Consider the following 22,235-nt stretch of genomic DNA (forward strand, 5'->3'; position numbering starts at 1 on the left):
AGGGGAAACTTCTACAGGCAGAGGCACGGCTGTGCTATGGGCTCGCCTTTCTCGCCCATTGTGGCCAACTATATATGGAAGAAGTCAAGAGAAGAGCCCTGGACTTGTTCCCAGGTGCTACTCAAAGTCACTGGTTCAGATACGTGGATGACACTTGGGTCAAAATCAAAATCCAGGAAGTGGAGGCGTTCACAGATCAAATCAACGCGGCCGACAAAGACATCAAGTTCACCAGGGAAGACGCAAGAGAGAGAATGGCCTTGCCTTTCTAGTCTGTGCAGTGATCATTGGAGATGACAGATAGCTCCAGGTTGAAGTGTACAGGAAGCCTGCTCACACTGTATCTGTTATTTGATTCAAACCACCCTTTACAGCACAAACTAGGCGTTATCAGGACTTTACAACACAGAGCCCAAGAGGTGCCCACAAGCTCTGACGGAAAGAAGAAAGAAGAGCGACATATCCGTCAAGCCCACCGAACCTGTAGATATCCCAACTGGGCATTCACCAAATCCCAACATACAAGAAAACAAGACAAGAAGGAACAAAAGCCTAAAGGGAACAATATTTTGCATTACCTCAGGTCTGTCTGAAAAACTAAAAGGGATTTTCAGACAACATAACATCCCAGTTCATCTCAAACTTACGGAGCCCGTGTCCTGACATTAAAAACTAAAACTTATCTCGTTCCCACAGATTAATATCTTGTTCCCACAAATTAATATCTTGTTCGCACGAAATAATATTCTGTTCCCAAAAGATAACATTCCGTTCCCACAAAATACTATTTCGTTCCTTCGAAATAATTAATTTGTGTGAACGAAATAATTAATTTGCGCGAACGGAATATTTATTCACGTCATAAGTCATAGTCACGGATATGGTCTCTGTCCGGCCTAAAATCCGTTTTCAGCGGTAACTTCCGTGTCTCTGTGACCCACATTCGTTCAAGAAAGGAAAAGGAAAAACAAAAATGATCAATTTATTATTGTCTCAATGATGTATGTATCATATCATAAGATTTAGTATACCTAGGCCTGTTGCTTTGCCATACAATTCACCGGACATAGCTCATGGCTCCGGCGCAGAGCTCTTTTGCTTGTCATGCCGGCATTTGGGCCGCTGCCTTGCCGGTAGACAGACAGCCAGCTGATATTGTAGCTTAGGGTCGAATAGGAATAATAATATTCAGGACTTGTCTTTTATTAACAAACTCTTTAGCAGTTGCTTTACATTCGAAGGCTAGTAGGCTACATGCTAACTAGCCCACAATTATCCTGTTATTCACGTCATGATGTGAGCAATAGTTGAATTTACAGCAAATACCTTCACATTTCTGTCTGTGTGTGTCTCATTACATTGCACTGAAGACACAAGGATGTTTAGAGATCAAATTTATTTATTTTAAAAAGCTTTACAAAAGCATCATACGCATTTGCAGTCACTTTACATCCGAAGGTTAGTAGGCTACGTGCACCATTGTGCATCATGTTTCCCCATAGAGCACCTCAACCAATCACTGTGTCCCTTTAACTGTAGTGCAACAACAAGACCAAATGAATGGCTGGTCGAGATGCATCTTGGGTATGCGTGATGCATGATGGGATATTGCTCACATCCATGTTTGTGCTGCTAGGAGTTAAGTCTGCTTGGCGAAGTAGCCAGCCTAAGCTTATTATATTTTTTGGATTTTCATCGAGACAATAATATATCGATCATTCTTGCTTTCATTTTTACCCCTATTGAATGCTCACAGAGACATGGAAGTAGCGGCAGAAAGCGGCTTTTGCAGCAAGATGGACGGAGAGCGTACCAGGATGTGAATGAACCCAGACATGAAAACGTGATTACCGATGCTTTCGTGCTTTTTAAAAAAAAAAAATAAGATCTCTAAACATCTTCCGTGTCTTAAATGCAATGCAATGAGACACACACAGACAGAAATGTGAAGGTATCTACTGTAAATCAATAGCCGCGTTTACATGGGCAAAAGTAATCGGAAGGAACGCCTGATCGGAAGAACAATGCGTCATGTAAACGCGCCGCTCGGAATACTCTGCCCCGATCAGACTCGTTCGGATCAAAATTTCTTTCAGATTGAGATAGGTGGGTTATACCAATTGTTGATCCGATCGTTGTGCATGTAAACGGTTCATTCCGATCATGTGTCACTACTGCGCTTGTTTACTTCATGCATAGATGGTGTTTCGCTGAGAGAAAGCTTTGGAGCGCTCTGCGGATGCCCCTTGAAAAGCACCGCTCCGCTCCTGCTCCGCTGGCTCTCCCCTCTCTTTCACCCCTCACAAGGGGGATGTGGGGGAGGAGCGCTTCGTGCCCACTGATGTCTTGACCCGGCACCCGAGCTCTGCGTTCGGGCTCCGGTGCCAGTAGACCGAGTGAACCTCTCTGAGCAGAGCAGCCTGATTTATTAATATGTCTTTGAGGGGAGGATGCTTTGTTACGTGTGCGTTTTGTTATGTGTGAGAATTAGGACTGCGAGCCGACCCGCCACTCTGGTTTAGCGGCTGCCGGCTTCAGGAGAACCGTGTGTTCGAGCAGATCTCGGGCCGCCAGCACACACAGCGGCTTTGGGGCGGTGTGTGAGCTTTTCAAAGCAGAAATGTCGCTAAGTCCTTAGAAACTGTTCAAACAATCACTTGAAATTGTGTTTCCAGTTGTGCCCCGACAAAATAAAGGCTGATGTTATTCCCACACATTTACGTGCAGCCAAGATGCAGATTGCAGCTTTTCCCACATGGTCCGGGATTTTGTGTCCATCAAGGCTAATGTTGTGAGCACGTGTTAGTCACTCCTAACACTGGCTTCTTCCAGCTCCGTTCTTCCACAGAAAAAGCACTGACCACACGGATTAAAAATAAAACGATGAGCGAACAGGCGCTTCATAATATTCATAACATTAATAAAAGCAAGTTTGGAAGTTCGTGTCGTATATTACCGAGCTGCTGCCTAAAATGTATGTGGCAGCAGTTTGTTTACAACGGGACTCATTTCCCCTCCGGTATTTTCAACACTACTGCGCATGCCCAAATGATATTTTCCGACCGAAAGTGTGACCCATGTAAACGTTTGTTCTAATCGGAAAAAAGTTTTCTGTGCCCATGTTCACGGTTGAATTTTAACCCGACCATTGATCCGATCGAGATATTTTGCCCATGTAACCGCGGCTAATGACGTGAATAACAGGATAAACAGAGCAACGTTGTGTACTCTGCAGTGCACCTCCACCTGAAGGCCACAAACCACTCGTTCGAGGACAGTGAAGTCCGAAATTTAGCCAGAGAGAGAGGATGGTTTGAGCGTAGAGTGAAAGAAGCCATCTTTGTCAAGAAGGATAAACCTTCTCTTAACAAGAATGGTGGTCTCAGGTTTATTCTTCCATCCATCTACGGCAGTGTTATGAAACCCAAACAAACCAAACCAGTTCCGCCTGGGTCGGTAACAGCTGAAAGAGATTGGGAAGGGTTGGGAAGGGTAGCCACTGTCTCCCTAGCCCCAGCTGAGGACAAAGGACTCCTAACGACCCGAAAACATGAAGTCTAAGTAGACAATTCAATCCAGTTTCAGGTCTGACTCCTCCCCCATGAGCAGATATAAACCAGCTCTTTTATCAGCTTTTTCAGAATTGACAAAGCCTTTTGGATAACAGGTGAAACGTCTTCAACTTTAAAAACCAAGTCCAGATGACAACCTTTAAACCTAATAATATGATTAAACATCGTGTTGCTATCTTGGCCTTGTCACTCTTAAAAAAGACATTGATATTGAAAATGTTCTTGTATTTAAGTCTTACCTTCGGAACAAACATGCAGCAGAGAGCCACTGTGGCACTGAGGCTGACACTAAAGCACATGGTTATGATTTTGTAGTTGGATCCGAAGTAAATGGGAACAAAAGCCAGCCAGATAATGCAGGTGGTGTACATGGTAAAGGCGATGTACTTGGCCTCATTAAAATTAGCTGGTACATTACGGGTCTGCAAAGGGAAAAGGAGAAAATAGGTTTGTTTTTAGGGAAAGCAGAGTAAAGTATTTTATCAAGATCCAAGATAAATCTTCTTATAAATTCACTAGTTTTATTAAATTACCTTAAAGGCGTAAAAGGTGCAGCTGAGGATGAGCAACCCATTGTAGCCCAGTGGTGCCACCACCCCCAAAGTGGTCAGGTTGCAGATTAAATGCACTTCACGGATACTGGGGTAGTCGTAGATCACCTTAAAAGAAATAAACAAAAAAGTTGTTGAAATTGTAATAAGGAAGTTAAATTACAAAAAAAAACAAAAACAAAAAAACACACACCTGTGGGGGCTCAATGATAAGAAGTGCCACAATAATTCCCAGCTGCAGCAGTATGAGTAGGAAGGCAATGACCAATTGTGCGCAGGCGGACATAAAGCGAGGTTTCTTGGTGCAGATCTTCTTTTTGCTGCCTGCCAAGATGCGTGCTATACGGTTGGTCTGGATCAAAAAATAAATAAAACGGTTAGGCATGCTTTAGTTACATAGGATGTGGATAATACCCATACTGATTCATGGGAATAATCCTTGCCCCTGATTTTATATATCAGCACCAACCCACACACTCACCATCAATTTGTGCTTGCTTTCTTAGCAACTGGATATCATCCAATTTCTGAAAGTGGCTTTATTGTTTCCAAGATTTATTTTGGCTTGCCAAAAAATGCTAAGACTATCAGAAATTATAACTGTAATGGCAGACAGACATCAGTGATGAGTAATCCTCCCCTTGCCAACAACAATTTTGACGAATAGAATGGAAATGAAGAATTTCTAAAGGTATTTTTGTCTGACCATGTCATTTGACCAACTCTAATTTTTTTAAGTTTATTTAGTGCAAAAATATACCTTTCTCAGGTCTTGAATGATCAACCAAAAAACTTACAACTTGCTAAATGTATTTTTTAATTCATCAACATAATGTCTTTAACTTTTTTTATGGAACACTGGCCCTTAAGGTCTGGACTTTTGTGATAAAATTATATTTTAAAAAGAAATGCTACTTTACAGTTGTTACTTTGTTTGGCTCTTTCAGTGGTTTAAATGAAACACAAAAGTGTCATTTGTCACACACAGAATTACACTTAAAAAAATCAACGTTATCAACATTGACAAAATTTACCTTAGTGACGAGAGCAGAGTAGCTCATGGCGGGGGACAAACCAATTCCCAGTCGCTGCAGGTAGCAATAGATAATGTGTGGCTTGGCAATTAGGCTGAAAGTGCATAGGTAGCCCAAACAAATTCCAGCTAGAATAATGTAACAAAGCTCACGGCTCGATGACTTGACCACAGGAGTGTCCCAAAACCTTCATACAAACACAAAGTTTAAACATTATGAGAATTAAATCAACCATTTAATGGTTTTAAGTGACTTCAATTTAGCAAAATATAAAAATCACCAGACTGCAGAAAAGCAAAGTATACAAGCATGATTCAGACAGCTAAACTAATTGTTTACTTCTTTCTCTTGTCAATTTCATCTTTCTATTTTTGGCCTATAATTTAAAACTGGGGCTGCACAGTGAGCATTGTTGCCTCTCAGTAAGGAGACCCTGGTTCTTAAATTGTCCCATGAGTGGTTGTCTGTCTTTGTGTGACCCTGTGATGGCCAGGCAACATGGCAAGACCTGAAACAACTGGGATAGGTTCCAGCATCCCAGTAACCATGCGGACGACTAAGATAAAGATAAAGACAATTGATTGGTCCTAGATTGGCAATCAGGTTGATGCAGAGACCATATACAGGCTCAATAAAAACAAACAAACAAACAAGCAGGAATAAATGTTTTTTAAAATGGAAAATAGAGAGTAGAGTGCAGAAAAATCAGTTAAAATTACTTGATAAAAACAGAAGTAACAAAAAGTGTTGCCATCAGGCCCAGACAGGCAAAGACTACAGCAGCAATGGGCTCTGGATCCCCCCAACGCACGTACTGCACTGGAATTGGTTCACAACCTGAGAAAAAAAAACAAGTTTAACAAGTTAGGAAAAATTTGCTCCATTATGACAGAGTTACAGGATAAGTTTGCATGTACGTCAAGCTGTTCAGTTTCAAGAATTTACTGTTTAAAGTTTCACTCCAATTATCTTTTGAATTATTTTAGAGCATTCGTAGCGGTCTTTTAATTATAATTATGTACTTTTTAGTCAAACTTTAAAAAAAAAAAAAAGGTGTTTTTCCTGGACAGTAGCTGCAGTAGTTCATCAGATATTCGCATCTGAGTTGTAGGTGAGGCCGTGGTACGAAAAAAAAACCCCTTTCCCCCCCGTTCCCCTTCCTGCTAATGAGGGCTCAAAGGGACGCACGTTCAGCGTGTTTTCAAAGTAACAATTACACTTTTTTTTTTAAACAGCATTTTTTTGTCTGCTCCTGATTCACAATGACTAAAATAAAGAAACACTCAAAGCTTAATTTTCTTAATATATTTCCTCCATCATGAGAAAAATGCTACAAGAGCATGTTAAAAACACCAAAAACACAATTTTCATTGGAGTAGGTGTTTAAGAACATATTTCACTTAAATGTAAAATTTCTTCCCTTATGCATGGTGGGACAGCAGGACATTGAAGATGGAGCAGAGAAAATGAAAAACAGGAAACTAAGCAATTTCATTACTTTCTGTGAACGGAAGAAAACTCATCCATTCCAGGAAACAACAATCACCTGCATTTTTTTCATTGAAAATAATGTGGGAGAAAGTTCTTAAGCTCAAGTTTTTGGTAAATCTTTTTAGGGTCCTAGCTTTTAAAGACCCACATGCAAGTGCAAGTCACTTGGTTAAACACACATGCCATTGATTTCCTTGTGGCATTGCATTGTTTGTGATTTATAAGTAAAAAATGATTTTTGTTTTTACCAGTGAGGTCATCAGTGGGCCAAGAGCCAAGGGTGCAGGCTCGACAAGTGTATTCATCAAACACAAACTCGTTCTCCTTGCAGGGAGTGCAAGTCCAACAGCAGCTCACTTCTCCTTTTCGGATCACCTACAGGCATCAATACACAAGCATTTTACACACACACCCACACACGCACACACACACAAGTCTCAAGGCTCCAACGACACTTCTGAAGCTCATCTTGCATTCTGTCCAGTACCAATACCGTTTGGATTGGGGCATGGTAAGTTTTTTTTACAGTAACGTAAAAACAACAAGTGCATCAGGATGGGCACTTGTTTGGTTTGATGGCTGATCAAACCATCATTACAGTCTAATGTGTGGAAATACTTTGAAATTTAGCAAAGTCATTTGACCGCAGGGGAATTGTTACACACGCCTTGTATTTCTTGCAAGTGTAAATTAAACATGTGTACAAACATACGTGTAAGCAAGAATTAATGGCAAATCCATTTACATTTTTGTTTGTTTAATTCAACCCACTGTTGTTTAACCACATCAAAACAATCCAAAGGGAACATTATTAGAACATTCTACCACACTCTTTAGTCACACTGGATGAATATTTGGTTAAAGATGTCCTGGATCGATTTAAGGTCAGTGAATCGGATCGTTCAAAACGAACCAACACTGACTATAAATAGTATCAGAAAAGAAATAATGACATGAATCAAATTATTAAAAAATGAATTGTTGCACCCCAGCTTTAAAATAAACCACAAGAATATTCATTTAAATGATTGAGGATCCATTTTGATGCATCTATATGGGAAAGGTTATTAATAATTTTTCATATTTACATGGCTTGTCCCTTCTTTCCCCTTATAAGGAAATACTGTGATAAACATTAATACATTTCACCTGTATGGCTAAATAGCTGCTAGAGCATGATGGGCATTAAAATGTTGTTCTTGGCAACACTCTGCTGGTTACATGATGATTTTTCTTCTATTTTAATCTGTCCAAAATGAATAAATTCTGGCGTCAAATATGTCAAATTAGATAACCAGCTGACTATTAAATGAATCTGTAAAGTTAAGCTCAGCAGCGGGAGCAACAGTCAAATTGTTTCTCCCCAGTTTTATTTTTAAAAGATTTCCAGATCATTTTTGCTGAAACATTTTAAAGTGGCAGTTTGTTTATGGGTTTCAGACAGCAGTATTTTATAAATCCGTTGTTTGAATTACTGTCAGCTTTGGTACTGGGGGGATATGACCACTTCCTTTGGTCTTTGTAAGATGTCTTGCTGCTTTCTCTGCACCATCTGTAGCTGTTTGATGATGTTTCTGGCCGTGGCTGCAAGGACCGCGGGTGGCACAAAAACAAGATGGAAAATGATCAAAAAAAGCCGTTTTGGTTCAAAGTTGGTTAGTTGATCAAAACGATATAGTAGGATATGAACAGTTATGTTTTTTTTAAAACAGATATTTAGGCTGGTAAAGAGTTTTATTTTTCAACTAAAAGGCCAGATAAATGGTACTCATGAAATATACAAGATAGAGATGATGCATTTCAAATTCCAGGAATATCTGAAAAAAATATAAACATCTGAATTGCTCAGATTTGCTGAGAAGTTAATTGTGGTGGTGGAAGTAAAATTGTTAAGGACTGTGGAAAAATGAGAACAGGGCAAGTTTTCTTATGCAGTTCAGAAAAGATAGAGGCTGATTACTTAGATTGAGATGGTGTTAGGTTTTAATTTTTTGTACATTTTCTTGCTCTGCTTTGTGGCTTTATAATGACCGACACTTTATACCACCACGTCACTGCTATATTTGTGTTACACTCTCCTGTAACATAAGAAAAGATTAATAAGGTTTTGTTTTAGGATTTCAGATTTCCTTACAACTCATATACATTCAAGAATCATAGATTTGATTTTATTTATTTATTATCATATTATCTTGTTCAAAAGGTTAGTGCAGCAATAATCTATAATTATAAGTGTATTCATAATTGTTTTATAACTAAAAATATTCAAATATTTTATAAATAAACAATTAGTTTTACTAAGAATAAAGTTCCAACATTCATTTGTTTTCTTTTTTTCCCTTTGCTCTTGCTTCTGTTTCCAGTTCATGAACTAAGTAACTATGATGATGGTCAGCTGGAAACTTGGCAACAATGACTTGAAGTTGATTCATGATATAAAACTTTATTTCTTCTGTGTGAATAATATAGCTAGAACTAGTTTCTTACGTAGGTATTTTTCAATTCTACGCAAAGCAGTTTTCACTCCCTGTTTTTATGTTACGTCACACAGTTGTATCTGCAGATTTCTTTTACATTTGATTTTTTTGGCTTTTTAAATGGACTACAAAAAGACCCATTAAGAGTAGTCCATCACATATATACTGTATACATACATACATATATATATATATATATATATATATATATATATATATATATATATATATATATATATATATATATATATATATATATATATATATATACTGTATCTATCATATATATACATATTTTCTTTATAATATGTGTGCTTGTGGCTTACGTTAAAGCGTTCAGTATGGAAGGACACTGACACTGACAAGTTTGCAAGTTCCAAATTTAGATAGGTGGATTTAAGCAACAAGGCTCATTGATTTTATTTTTAGAGCAATTCTTATCTAACATTTATTTCGACTGTGATTTGGTTTTGTTTAATTGAATGTTATAGATTGTATTTCCTTAGTTCTTAAATTGAAACACATCTTTCCTTTTTTCCTTTTTTTTTGTTCTGAATTTTGGAAATTAGAAAATCGTACATCTTTTTAAACTATAAGTACTTTTTTACATTACCTGCCAAACTACAAAGTGCATGTATTGACTGCTTAATGAGGTTTTTCTGATAAACTTCTGGGAAAACAAAACAAAAAAGAGAACGAAGCGTTCTTTGTGATTTGGACAGACTGGGGGGGGCATCTGTAGAGGAGGACATATGGGATATGATTAAGATCTGAACAAAAGGCTGAATTCAGTCCCTGATGGACTTGATTATTTTATTGGGCTATCTTTTTTAGGACTGTAAACCCGTGGGATCAATTTAAGACTGCTGTGTGGGTTGTTTGACAGATCCTAAATTTAGGAGCCCCTTTTGCTTGGCGATTATCATAGGACGAAAAAGACAATAACAGAAAAACTGGGTTTTTATAATGTTCTGTTTTCTTGTAATCTTAAAATAATAAAATTAAACTTATTGCTGTCAGTGGTTGACAAATGACGGCTTGTATGTAAATAAAATACACAAAACCTCTGTAAAAAGCTGAGAAAAAGTTTAACTTTCATGTTTAAAGCATTCTGTTAAAAAAAAACGTTGAGTTGACAGGGCTCCTCTTACCTTGATTTGGGCCTTCTGGCAGGGCTCAGAGCAGACCGATTGGATCACTTCACTGCTGTTGCTCCAGATTTCCTCATCATTCATCTTAAGTCCTCCCTGATCCCAGCTTCCCACATGGATGTAAGAGTATTCGTTCTCACCAATCTGCTTGAAGTTCATGATTTCATACCTGAGGCACATGTTGGTATGCTTTTCATTCATCTGATTTGCCTCCAAGCCCCCTGTTTTTGTTTTATTGGAGAATCCTCACCTGCCAGGTGAGTCACCATTCTGGTCGAAGAGGATGGTCTCACCGGACACTCCGGTGAAATTGGTTTTCATTAGGAAATCAAGGAGTTTGCGACCATCGATGGGTCTCATATTCTCACACAAACCCTAGGGAAGATCAAACAATGTGAATGCCATGAAGAACGAGCTGGAAAACAAAAGTGATCTGCACACCTTATACCCCGGACAGAGAGATTGCTGCATGGCATTTAGGCCATAAGCCATGGAATATATGGCATTTATGACAAAACCCATTTTGGTGTCCTGGGCATACTGGTGGCGCAGAGACTCTCTCCCTGTAGAAAACACAGTTTTATCCATGAGAACAAATGTTTTTCACATCACGTCCACAGATTAGGTTGCTACGTCTGTGAGGTACTAACAGCTGCAAGTACGGTTGAACATCGTGTTCTCCTGAGGATGGCCTCTCAACCTGCACTGGAAGCGGTGCTGCCAGAATTCAGGAAACCAGGGATTTCTCGGGTTGGCATCAGGCTTCAGGTTCAGGTAATAGTCATCGAACCAGGTAACATAAGCTGACTTCAGCTTTATGGTGATTCCACCGGCTGCTTCTCTCTCGTAGCCATCTGTCACGTCGTACCTGTCAGCCCAGCCGTCACTTGGTAGTGGAATAGACAAAAACACAGCTAGCTGTAAACATGACCGGCAAAATGGCAGGTAAACAGAAAATAAAAGCTATATAGCAGAGTCTAACTTTGACAATAAAAAAGCTTGGATGAGCATTGCTTTATAAGTCAAAAACCAAATCTCTCTGATGATTTTTGTTTCTGTATTTGATTTATTGACTGTATGAGAGAACTGGACTGAGTGAGGGTGGCGTCACCCATTGAAAATGGCTTACTTCCAGCGTCGCCATTTTGGAGCCAGACCACATAAGTAAACAGCGATTGGTTCGAGTCGGTCTGAATCAATGTTTCTATGGCAGCTACCGTCGCCAGTTGAGAGTGAGCTTGATGAAGTCCAACCCCTTCCACTTAAAGCAGGTCGGGAGAATCTGTCAAACGTTGAAGGTGGGGGCCAACCGGCACCACATGCTTTTACTAAAGCATCTGATTGGCCAGTTTATAACAAATAACTTTCAAAATTAGTATGAAAAAGAATAGAATTAGCAAGAACTTGTTAAAAATGGTATCAGAGCTAGAATGGTTATTCTGACACATCCAATGACAGTGTAATAACTGTTTCTAAATTTCTAAATAGAAGTCTAAGGCATTTTGGCTTTTTTGTACCAGCAGGTACTTCTTGTTTGGAATACGGAAAAAGGATCACTCAGTCCAGTTCTCTTATAAAGTAAATTAAAACAAACCTTGAATTTTGTCATGACACGAAATTAATAATAATAATAATAATAATGGTTTGGATTTATCTGCGCTTTTCAAGACACCCAAAGCGCTTACATTGTGTCCATTATTCATTCACTCCTCATTCATACTTGGTGATGGTAGCTACGGTTGTAGCCACAGCTGCCCTGGGGCAGACTGGCAATCAACATTTTAGCTTTTTACATTTCAGTGCAATTGTAAAAAGAGCTGCAGTTTTTAAATGTGCATTAAATTGAAAAGGTGTATCACTGTTAATGGCCTCCAGAGACATTTGTTGCCATTTTTTCCCCTCGTTTACTATTTTTTCCTATTTTTTAATTTGCAGACCTAGTTTGCATTTGAAATTTTGACCTTGATATAAATGTGCGGTGAGACCAAATGGAAATGCTTTGGGTATCAAATTAGTGACACTCAGTATTGAACTGAGTAAATGTATGTTTGTGTGTGTAGCTGTATTTGGTTCTTCTTTTGCAGCTTTGAGCTCTCTGACTATATGACTATATGGTAAAAATATGTATGAGTAATTGATTGTGCCATATACATAATATATATATAAATATTTATTAGATAGAGTTTAATCAAATATATTTTTACGTTAAAATACATTTTTTTAAAGAATATCTTTTTTCAGGTAAGTAAAGTCAATTGTTCATACTGCAGCTTTAGTTTTTTTTTTTTTTTTTTTGTAATCAACATATTACTGGAAGACTAGATTAAAGCTGTTAGAGACTTCATTAAGGTTTTTCTCTTGTGTGGGATGCACCAACCTGACAAGACTACAAGTCACAGCAGGAAAAAACAGATCAGCAAACTGACAGGTGGAACAGTTATTGTGGCCAAATAAGTCAGAAAGACTAATCTGAACAATGAACAATGTTATTAGTGATGAATCACTGGTCTGCAAACACATTATCATGGGAATCTTGCTTGGTGATGAGCCAATAAACCAAATGAAGATCGAATGAAAATAGGTGTATGTCTATATTAAAGGAGGATATGAGCAAAATGTTAGGAAAATTACCAGCAGGGAGAAAGAAATATGGATTTTAAAGTTCCTGCTAAGATGTATGCTTAGTACAAAACTGAACTTTTTTTTTTTACTGAGAAACACAACAATAAACAAAAGCTGCAGTTATTTGTCAGGGGGACAATGTACCTTTAAAAAACTTAAAAAGTGAAACCACAGACAAACAGTCAAGATCTGAATTAGTTCAAACATTTAAGTGTGAACACTAATAAAAAAGTCGTTCACAAAATTTACTTCTGAAAAACCGAACCTCTACCTTCAATGAGAAAGTTTGAACCAGTTTAATAAATGTGCACAGTGTTTTTTTTTTTTTAAACCAATAAGATGCATAGTTGATCTGAGCTGCCACAGAAGCCACAAGAGGTGCAAAAGTGCTCTTTTTTTTTATTTGGTTCATTGTTTTGCCCTAGTTTTCTTTTAAATTAATTCATTGATTTGACATTATAGTTTTCATCATTCATCATTCATCAAAATGTTTATATTTATGACAGCATTTTTTATTTAACTGTAAAATGTTTTGAATGTTCATAATTTAGGATTAAAAACTTTTTGAATTTTTAAAGACATTTTTGCCTTTGTTACCACTGAAACTCAGAAAAAAACATGTTTTTATTGTCTTTATTTGTTTTTCTATAGTCTGTCTCAAAATGAGCTGTCTACTGCTTCTATATTCAGCACCTGGACGCGTCTCCTTTCTAAATTAGCAAAGGCAAAGGGTAGATCACCTCTGTACGCATGTGCCATAACACATCATTAAAAAAAACCTTTTTCCAATCGACTTGAAATAAAAAATAAAAAAGAGAGAAATGAGTGTGTTTTTTTTGGAAACTTCTCTAACCAAGCTCGAGTTACACAACTGTTGAGTGGGCGTTTTATAATGCCTGCTTCTGGTGATGTAGGAAATCATTTTATAACACATCCTTAGAGAAGTGAGGACAGAAATGGTACACGAGCAGGAGCGGATATTTAGAAGCATAGAGAGCTTTGACTCTAGATAGTTTGAATCACTCTTCAGCAAGCGCTCTGAAACCCACACATCGACCTGGGGGGCCAATATGCTGTATGCAGTATGCTTCTACACCACCTACATGCCTGAAGACAGACGAAAGTGCAAAAGTGTGCATTATCGACTCACTCACATACACAGACGTGCACACCCTGGCGTGCTTGCACACAATAAGCTCTGAACTTTAAATCTAGCCCTCTTTCACTTAAATGTTTAGACCAAGTGAAGAAATAAAACAAATAAAAAAATAAATACACTATAGGATTCTTAATGTACAAATAAAAAATTTTAATTTAATGTACAAATAAAAAAAAAGCTTTACAGTACGAACAGGATATGTTGATACACCCTATAACAGTATTTGTGGGTGTAAAGTCACATTTTTATCTGATAGATGAGCTTTCCCCTCAAAGCAACATAAATGAAACGGATGCATATGCATTAAAGAAAATAAATGTAAACCAGATTGCATCGATGATAGAAATGCCACTTGTGGAATCAAGCAAAGGCTTTTAAGCATGGTTTACCCACCAAAGAGGCATCCTACACTGCATTAATTCCATTTAGGTGGAGCATTTTTGATGCTTGATTTTGCTGGCAACTGTCAATGCAAAAATAAGTGCAGAAAATGTCTGGAAGACATTCAGCATCTGCTACATGATTCATAAATGTAAAACTGTTATTTACTGTAAATTAACCGATAGTTAAGAGAAAATACCACTTAACAGCTGTTGAATAATTCAAATCTCCCTCTATTTTGATTTTTTTTTAAAGAAAATCTACCAAAAAATGTGCTGTTCAATATGGCTACCTTTGTTAATTTTTGTCCCCTGCTGGCCAACCCTGCTTCAGAAATACTTCAAAGTTTTTTAATTTCATTTCTTTTTTATTTTTATTTTTTACATTTGTTTTTTTGTTTACTGATTACATCTCTGTACTTTTGCTCTATTTTCCAAAACAACTCCACATATTCTTGTCATTTGTCACTGTGACATAGGACAGAATGCAAAATGAGAGCATGAAAATACTAAACACAAGTCAGTGCTATTAAGTTTACTTCAAAATTGTAAAATGAACAAGAGAAATCAAAAACAAAAAAATGTCAAGTGTTGTTTTGCATGCAAAAACTATAGAGTGTATTATTTGGTAATATGTGGTTCAAGGTTATTTTATGTTTCCTGCTGTCAGATTTGAGCGACAGCCTACATATGTGGCTCCTAATGAGGAAAGGCATTTATAGAACACCAAGGACACGAGCGAGCCAGAGAGATGAACCTTAAAATAAAACATGGTATTCTCGGAAAGAGTCAAACAACTTGCTAGTTCAATCCTCTTTTCTTTTTTTCTTTTTTCTTGTATTTATTTTTTTTTTATTAAACATGTTTTTGATTTAACAGGTGTAATTAAAGTTTTTTTTTAATGTCACCACTTAAAAATAGCACAAATTCCCTTTATAAAAGCATTTCAAACAATTTTATTATCTGACTAAAAACTAGTCTAATTTAGAATCAAACATACACACTAAAACCTCAATAGTTAAAAAAAAACAATTTGGGTTGGTTTTTAACCCAACTCTGAGGTTAAACAAGGGACTAACGTTTTTCTGGGTTATTTTAACTCAGAAAAGGAAACAAAATTTTGGTTAAAATGAAACAACAGTAACTCATAAAATTAGCTTTGCATCAAAAATTACCCAACATTATATTCCAATAATAAAAACCCAATAATTGAGCTGAAAAATAACCTCAATGTTTTTAGAGTGTAGATATTGATTGGTAAAATACATGGGGAAAAGAGTACAAAATATACCTTCTATTTCCAAGACCACGATAGGGGGGGTGAATATGTCAAAATGGCGATGATAGTGGTGACGATGAAAGGACAAAGATGGTCCAAGATGATGATGATGATGATGTACTTCTGAAAAAAGATTTTTACCTGTAACGTCAAGACTAGAAAGTGAAACACTTAAAAATTCCTTTTTAGCCACTTGTAAATTAAAAAAATCTCAGTTCTGGTGTGACATCCAGTCATAGTTTTTAAAACCCAGAGGAAGCCCCTCACCTGCCAACCAGCAGAAACTCCCCGACCAAACGCCGGCGTCTCATGGCCATCAGTATGCCTCTGACCGTCATCCCCTCACAGAAGCAGGCTACCACTCTAGCTTTGGGCAAATGACCTCTGAGTTTTTCCAGTAGTTTGTCAAAGCTCTGTTCTCCTGCATTGCTGTAAATCTTATCAGAGTGGGCGATGCAGATTCCCTCCTTTGCTGCCATGTCTTTAAATGCTTCCATTCCACTTTCACCATAGTTACCTACAGACGAAGAAAAACATATTAACTGGGCATTTGTTACCTAAGAATGTTATAAATAAACACAAATGTTAACAGGTTTCTTTATTAAAGCCCTGAAAACAAGGCTAAACTTGTTTTTTTATGGTAATTTGTAAATCAAATATATTCCAGGAAACTTCTTAATCCTGTTTAGTTGTGTTCACACTAATGTTAGCACAGAAGAAAATGAATACAGTAGTGCCAACACAGCAAGAGTCTGGGGAAGTCGTCTTTACCATGGGAACTGTTGATGGCTGAGTTTACGGATTTTGCTGAAAAGTAGGTCACCCATTTTCTGCTGGTGTTTGGTTACTATAATTTCTAATTTGCTATTATTTACTGGGCCATCCACTTTATTACTGCAAGTGCGTAAAGTGTAAGAAAGGCAGCTCTTCATATGACAGTGAAAACCTTTTAGGTAACGCATGCCATAAAATAATTTATGTAATGCTGATTAAAGCTAGATATATTTTGCAAAACTGTAAGTATTATTTTTGTCTTTGCGACTAAACCACCTTATCAAACAACTACATGTAAATGCATGACTAAGCGGTGAAAAGTCTGATCCTTTTGACCCATTTCCACCGCTAACTGACTTTAAAAAGGGCAAAAAAAAAAGGATAGAGTCCAACATAAACACATGGTTTTTCAAAACAGGAACTTTCAACTGCGTTTTATCATAAAAAAAAGGCTTTTGGCTCAAAAAATACTTATTTTAAATCCTCCTTAAAAACAGCTTGGTATATAAAACTACAGTCAAGATTTAGCACTTATCTACAGGGATTTATTTCATACATCAATGGTCCTGAGCCCTTACAACAGATGCAAAAAGTTCAAGGGAACAGAAATAAATGGTAATGATGCACCAGCAGTTTCCTCTTTACTTGCACATATTTCATGGACTTTTTCTGCTGAATTTGTATGTCTTTAAATTTCCTAAATGCCTCCATGTGGCAGCTGTTTTAAGGTAACTTTAAAAGAAGTTGCCATCATTTTAGCCCCTTCTGTGAGTCCATGCTAATTTTTGAGCCACTTTTTTTTATAAAATGATGTTTTTTTTCTTGCTGGCAATAAAAAAGGAAAATCAAACATAAATGACAAACTTGGAGAAAAATTTGTAAAACTCTACTATACTGCAAAAACTATACTGCAGAACCTCTGAACGTCTTATGTTTACAAAGATTTTTCTGCAGCAAAAGTTAAATTTAGCAATAAGACTAGAGATTAAAAAAAAGGATTGAGGTTAAACTTTTAATAAAGATTTTTAAAATTAGTGTACAACAAGCAGACAATGCAAATGCAACAATCAGACTTCAATCACATCCAAATGAAAGAATGATGGAAAAGATGCACAAGTGCCGTCTCACCCTCAGTGTGTATCGCAGACACATAGCTCCAGCCGTACCTCCTGACGATGTCCACCATGGCTCTGGCCTGTTGCATGTCTGATGGCACCACCCTCATGAAGTATTTAAACAGGCTCTTTTGGAAAGGATTTTTTTTGCACGCTAGATGATTTTGACGGCCACCTTCACATGTTTGCATTTAAAACATCTTTCTTCTCATTTGCTTATTGATCCACAATAACTTACATTGTCCTACTCAAATTAAGCAATGATAACAATGCTGTAAAACATTTTTACGAGCCTGTCCTGATACTTTGTCTGTTTAAACCATTGTAGGCTCACCTTGTCGCTGAGATCCATGCTTGTGGCTGAGTAGGCTATTTGAGGAATATTAAAAAGCTGGAGGAGATTTTGCACTTGGATGGCGACAGAGCTTGATCCGGGTCCAATTAGTCCAACAATGGGTTTCTTGCCCTGAAGAAGAACACTCCCTCCTTCAGTGGAGCATCTGCCTTGGCTCTCTTCATCATCGCTGGAGACCAGTGTGTCACGGATAAACTCAATGCTCTGCTCCAGTGCTACTGCAGAGTGCCAGCATGAGTCCCTGGTATAAACAAAGGTTTTAAGCTATCATTTTTTTTAAATCACATTTTATTTCCACTGGATTCATCTCAGTGGAAAATTAAGATTTTTAAAAGTTCTTGCTTTTTATGGATTAACCACCTAATTGTTTCTGAAATTTGTAAAACAAAAACAACAGGTAGTTTACACTTTCTGTAAAAAAAAATCTAAATCCTCCATATCTAAGATAAGACAAGATCATTTTTAGTGCCTTACATTATAGACTTTTTCCAAAATCAAAAGTTCTTTAGACTTTCTAGTGTAGTGACTCTTTCCAAACAAGATGTTTTTGTGGTTCATCTACCAGAATCTTCTTTTTTTGTATTGTTTTTTTTTGTTGTATAGTATCTCTCTGCTCTGTGCATATATTCTTGTGTGTGTACTATCTCTGTGACTGCTATCTGATTTGCGAGGAAATTAATAATAGCACATTGTGCTAAAATGTGCTGATATAAGACTTCTGACTGCTGTCCTATATTTTGTTATACTGTGAGATTTATTTTGTAGACTGACATCCTGATAATCTATGTTAAATGGATTTGAACATTCAGTAGAACAGATGATGAGCCACAAGGGCATATTTGACCTGTTTTTTCCCCACAATTTCCTCCTGCAGTATTTACCTTCTCCTTCAAAGAAATTTGCTGCAAAAGAAGAACAATGTGACACGTTTCCTGATGGTTTGCTGACCTGATCTCACAGCCCAGGGTGATGTTGGGAAGGATTGTGGAATCTGCATTAATCCGATCCAGAGTGTGCATCATGGCCTCTACTCTCTGAATCCCATACTGCTCACGCACAGCTCCACATTTTCTCTCATGTACCTAAAAAAGAGAATTATTATCACTTCCACATGGGAAATGCACAAATGCATTAACATTTACAACAGGTACCTTGTCAGCAGGTGGTTGATGGTGGACAGAGAACAAAGCTCCGATGATTATGTCACCGGGGATGTGTGCCAAAACTCTTCTCTCATTGCTCTGGGCTTTGACTCCAACCTGCTCCTTCAAACTCAGCCAGTTCAGATCACAAACCAGCACCACAGTGACTGTAAGCAGCCCCATAAACAACCTCCTCTGCACCCTTATACTCCTTTTGAAGCCTCCTGCCATCCTTGATCTCCTCAGAGCTGAGGCTCAGAGGAACACCTTGACTTTGGCATGATGAGTGTTGAGCCAAAATCAGCGCTTTCCTAAACAAAGCAACGCAGCGAGGAAGTTACAGTAGGAAAGAAGTCTAAAACCTCTAAAATACCTAACGCTGATATCGTTTCAAATTCCCCCTGGACAGGTAAACTTTCAAACACCTGTGCTCACCTTCTTCTCTGCCAGTTGCCATGCAGAAGTCATTTCTGATGAGAGCGTTTCCATCACAGAGGAGCACCAGAAGGAGCTGCAGCAGCTTCTTGCTCAAGCTCGCCTGGCTACAGAAACTGCAAATAGCAGCAGATAACACATCCCGTTATTGGAACATGTTTGAGTTACTGACGCACACGATATCCTCCTCCTCTCCCCCCTCCTCCTCCTCCTCCTCTCCCTCCTCCTCCTCTTCACTCCCAGCTTGCATAGACAGAAAACTACAAGATCTCACTTAAAAGGAGGCTGCCATGTTGATTTAAATTCAGAATGTTTATGCTATTAGTAATTAAATGGAAAAAAAATCATTTTTCTTCTGGAGTTAATTTAGTTATTTTTTTATCTTTCATGCAAAGTTTTCATAGTTTTTCATAAACTAAACAGAATGATTTGTTAATACATATTTACCTCTGAAAGCAGGTGTTGTGCCATTAAGTGACTTTCTGCCGCAAACCGATTATTTGACTGCAGGGGTGCGCAGGGTTTGTAACTAAGATGCACAGCATTTACTAGCTGCGCGTTCCCTATAGACGTCTAATCTGCTTCTAAAAGTCTCTTTATGGCACAACACCTGAAATTACTGGCAAAGATACATGTTTAGCCTACTGTGGTCAATTATAGCCAAAAAATAATATTATTAATAATCATGAAATAATAGTATTAATAATACTAAAGAATTTTATTATTATTCTTTTGTAAAATCCGTTACTAGAGTCTCTGAATAGAATATTCTGTAAAGGTCTGAGGTGTCTAAAAGCTTTTCTCAAAGCAACAGTAGTTTTACTTCTGTCCATTTTACAGCCAGTACCTCGTTTTAAAAAAATAACTGACTGTTTAAGGAAACGATGAGCTGCACAAAAGCACTTAAAGAAATGTATTTCAGCACAACCAAGATGATTACCATTTAGAGAGAAAATCCGTTAAAAGATGAAACCTGGGTGTTTTTCTGGCCATGTATAGCTCATTTTATATTTGTACCAACATTTTTCCCCTTTTATGCGTTAAAAGGATGATCCTAAACTGATTTTGGAAAGAAGAACTTCATGAATTTAACAGCACAGATGCAACATGCAGAAACTGTGCCTTCAGCTCACTGTGACTACAACTATTGCAAGACATCATCCTTGATTCCTGCAATCACAAAACACAATAGTCACCCCAGTAGCCCAACGTTTTTATTCTTTATTTTTTACTTTCGGTGACTCCCACAGTCATTATGAACTAATTATGAACTAATTATGACCATATTTAGGAAACTCCTCTGTGTATCTGTATAGTATCATCTCTTTGACATTAGGTCTTCCTAAAAGATGGTTTCTCCTTCTTACTTTTCCTCTGTGTTTAATGCGTCGACTAGTTTATTTTTTTGTACCAAATTTTTATTTTTTTCTGTTTTGTTTTGTTTCCCGTATATAAATATTTTGCAGTTGTCTGTGGGAAAGGACATCTTAAAAATCAATTTTCAATTTTAAGGAAAAAAAAGAGCAAACAATATTTATGTCCAGTAATCTGATTTGAAATAACTAAAACATTTATTGAGTGAATGACTGGTTGAGCAAATGTAGGAACATATGTGGTGCATCTCATTTGGATTGTATCATTATGCTATAAAGCAGAGAGGCTGCCCCAATTTCTAAATAAACCAGAAGAGATACCTTAGGGTATAGTGAATCCATGTTTGACAGCTGTGGCAATGCTTTTTTTCTGCAGTTTTATTACATTCCAACTGTTTTTGTGGTGAAAAATATTTCACCAAACTAATTATACAAGCTGAATGCATGCATTAATATAAGCTCTGGTGCAGAAAATAATGTATAATGAACATTATAAAACAACAGGGGGTCTTCTTTACCAAGGTTGTATAACACATGTTTTATTTTTTTTGCTAAAAGTTATAAATAAAAACATTTTTAAGATATGTCAGATTACAAAATCGAAGTTTCTTGTTGCCTAGGGAGACAGGAAAAATGCTTGGAATTTATTAAAACAGCTATGGCTCCCTCTAGTGGCTGGACACGAGCTGTCATGAGACGCATTTTGCCCTTCACAACTTAAACAAATGTATAAACGCATTCTAAAAAAAAGGCTGAATGCATGCTGCACAGTGATCGTTTTCTTCAGGGAAGAATCATGTGAATAGCACAACAAAGGATGATCCTTTATTCGGAGAAATCATGGTTATACCGGAAACTTTAAACCTGAGGGGATTACGTGCTTGTCAGATGTTAAATAGAAAATACTTTGTTTAAAGTTTGCTTGGTATTTTGCACAATACAGGCATGTCGGAGGTCATCAGATAACAGACTGCATGGTTGTAAACAGTGTAAATGCAATTCCTCTGAGGAAACTTTAACTGCACTTTTAAGAGAGGATGGAAAAACAAAGCCTTACAGTACTTAAAAAAAATCTAAAATGTTTGGCTTTGGTGGATTATCAAAATAAAAAAATGATGCCAGATTTAAAAAAAAAAGAGTGATGACAATACATTTGATTTTTTTCAACTCTAGAAAAAGACATAATAGCATAGATAATTAAAGGACAAAAAAAATTAGAACAGCTTCACTGCAGTAAATATTAAAAACATGGTTGGGAAACGTTAAAAACAGATCTGGACTTCTTCTTCTAAACTCCTTGAAGTCTGAGGTGGATGTTTTTTCTT

At 37.3% G+C, this 22,235-nt stretch overlaps 1 protein-coding gene across 2 annotated transcripts in view; it reads right to left on the reverse strand.

The window, feature by feature from the left end:
- Positions 1-19,692, reverse strand: part of grm5a (glutamate receptor, metabotropic 5a) — a 28,199-nt gene extending 8,507 nt beyond the window's left edge. Inside the window, exons 1-16 of one of the 2 annotated variants that reach the window (XM_004076311.5) lie at positions 19,538-19,692; positions 19,112-19,413; positions 18,909-19,042; positions 17,940-18,201; positions 17,619-17,733; positions 15,984-16,233; positions 10,927-11,162; positions 10,718-10,839; positions 10,527-10,651; positions 10,277-10,445; positions 6,897-7,023; positions 5,877-5,994; positions 5,158-5,344; positions 4,317-4,475; positions 4,106-4,231; positions 3,812-3,994 (exon numbers count right to left, since the gene is read on the reverse strand). In XM_004076311.5, coding sequence (XP_004076359.1) covers positions 3,812-3,994; positions 4,106-4,231; positions 4,317-4,475; positions 5,158-5,344; positions 5,877-5,994; positions 6,897-7,023; positions 10,277-10,445; positions 10,527-10,651; positions 10,718-10,839; positions 10,927-11,162; positions 15,984-16,233; positions 17,619-17,733; positions 17,940-18,201; positions 18,909-19,042; positions 19,112-19,333 — 2,535 coding nt within the window. In that variant the 5' untranslated portion in view covers positions 19,334-19,413; positions 19,538-19,692. Of the gene's footprint in view, positions 1-3,811; positions 3,995-4,105; positions 4,232-4,316; positions 4,476-5,157; positions 5,345-5,876; positions 5,995-6,896; positions 7,024-10,276; positions 10,446-10,526; positions 10,652-10,717; positions 10,840-10,926; positions 11,163-15,983; positions 16,234-17,618; positions 17,734-17,939; positions 18,202-18,908; positions 19,043-19,107; positions 19,414-19,537 lie in introns of both variants that reach the window. The other variant, XM_078931113.1, reaches the window with a different exon arrangement.
- Positions 19,693-22,235: the final 2,543 nt, after the last annotated feature.

The sequence above is a fragment of the Oryzias latipes genome, chromosome 14 (assembly GCF_053564925.1).
Source record: "Oryzias latipes strain Hd-rR chromosome 14, Olatipes_Hd-rR_3.1".
In the NCBI taxonomy this organism is placed as follows: Eukaryota; Metazoa; Chordata; class Actinopteri; order Beloniformes; family Adrianichthyidae; genus Oryzias; species Oryzias latipes.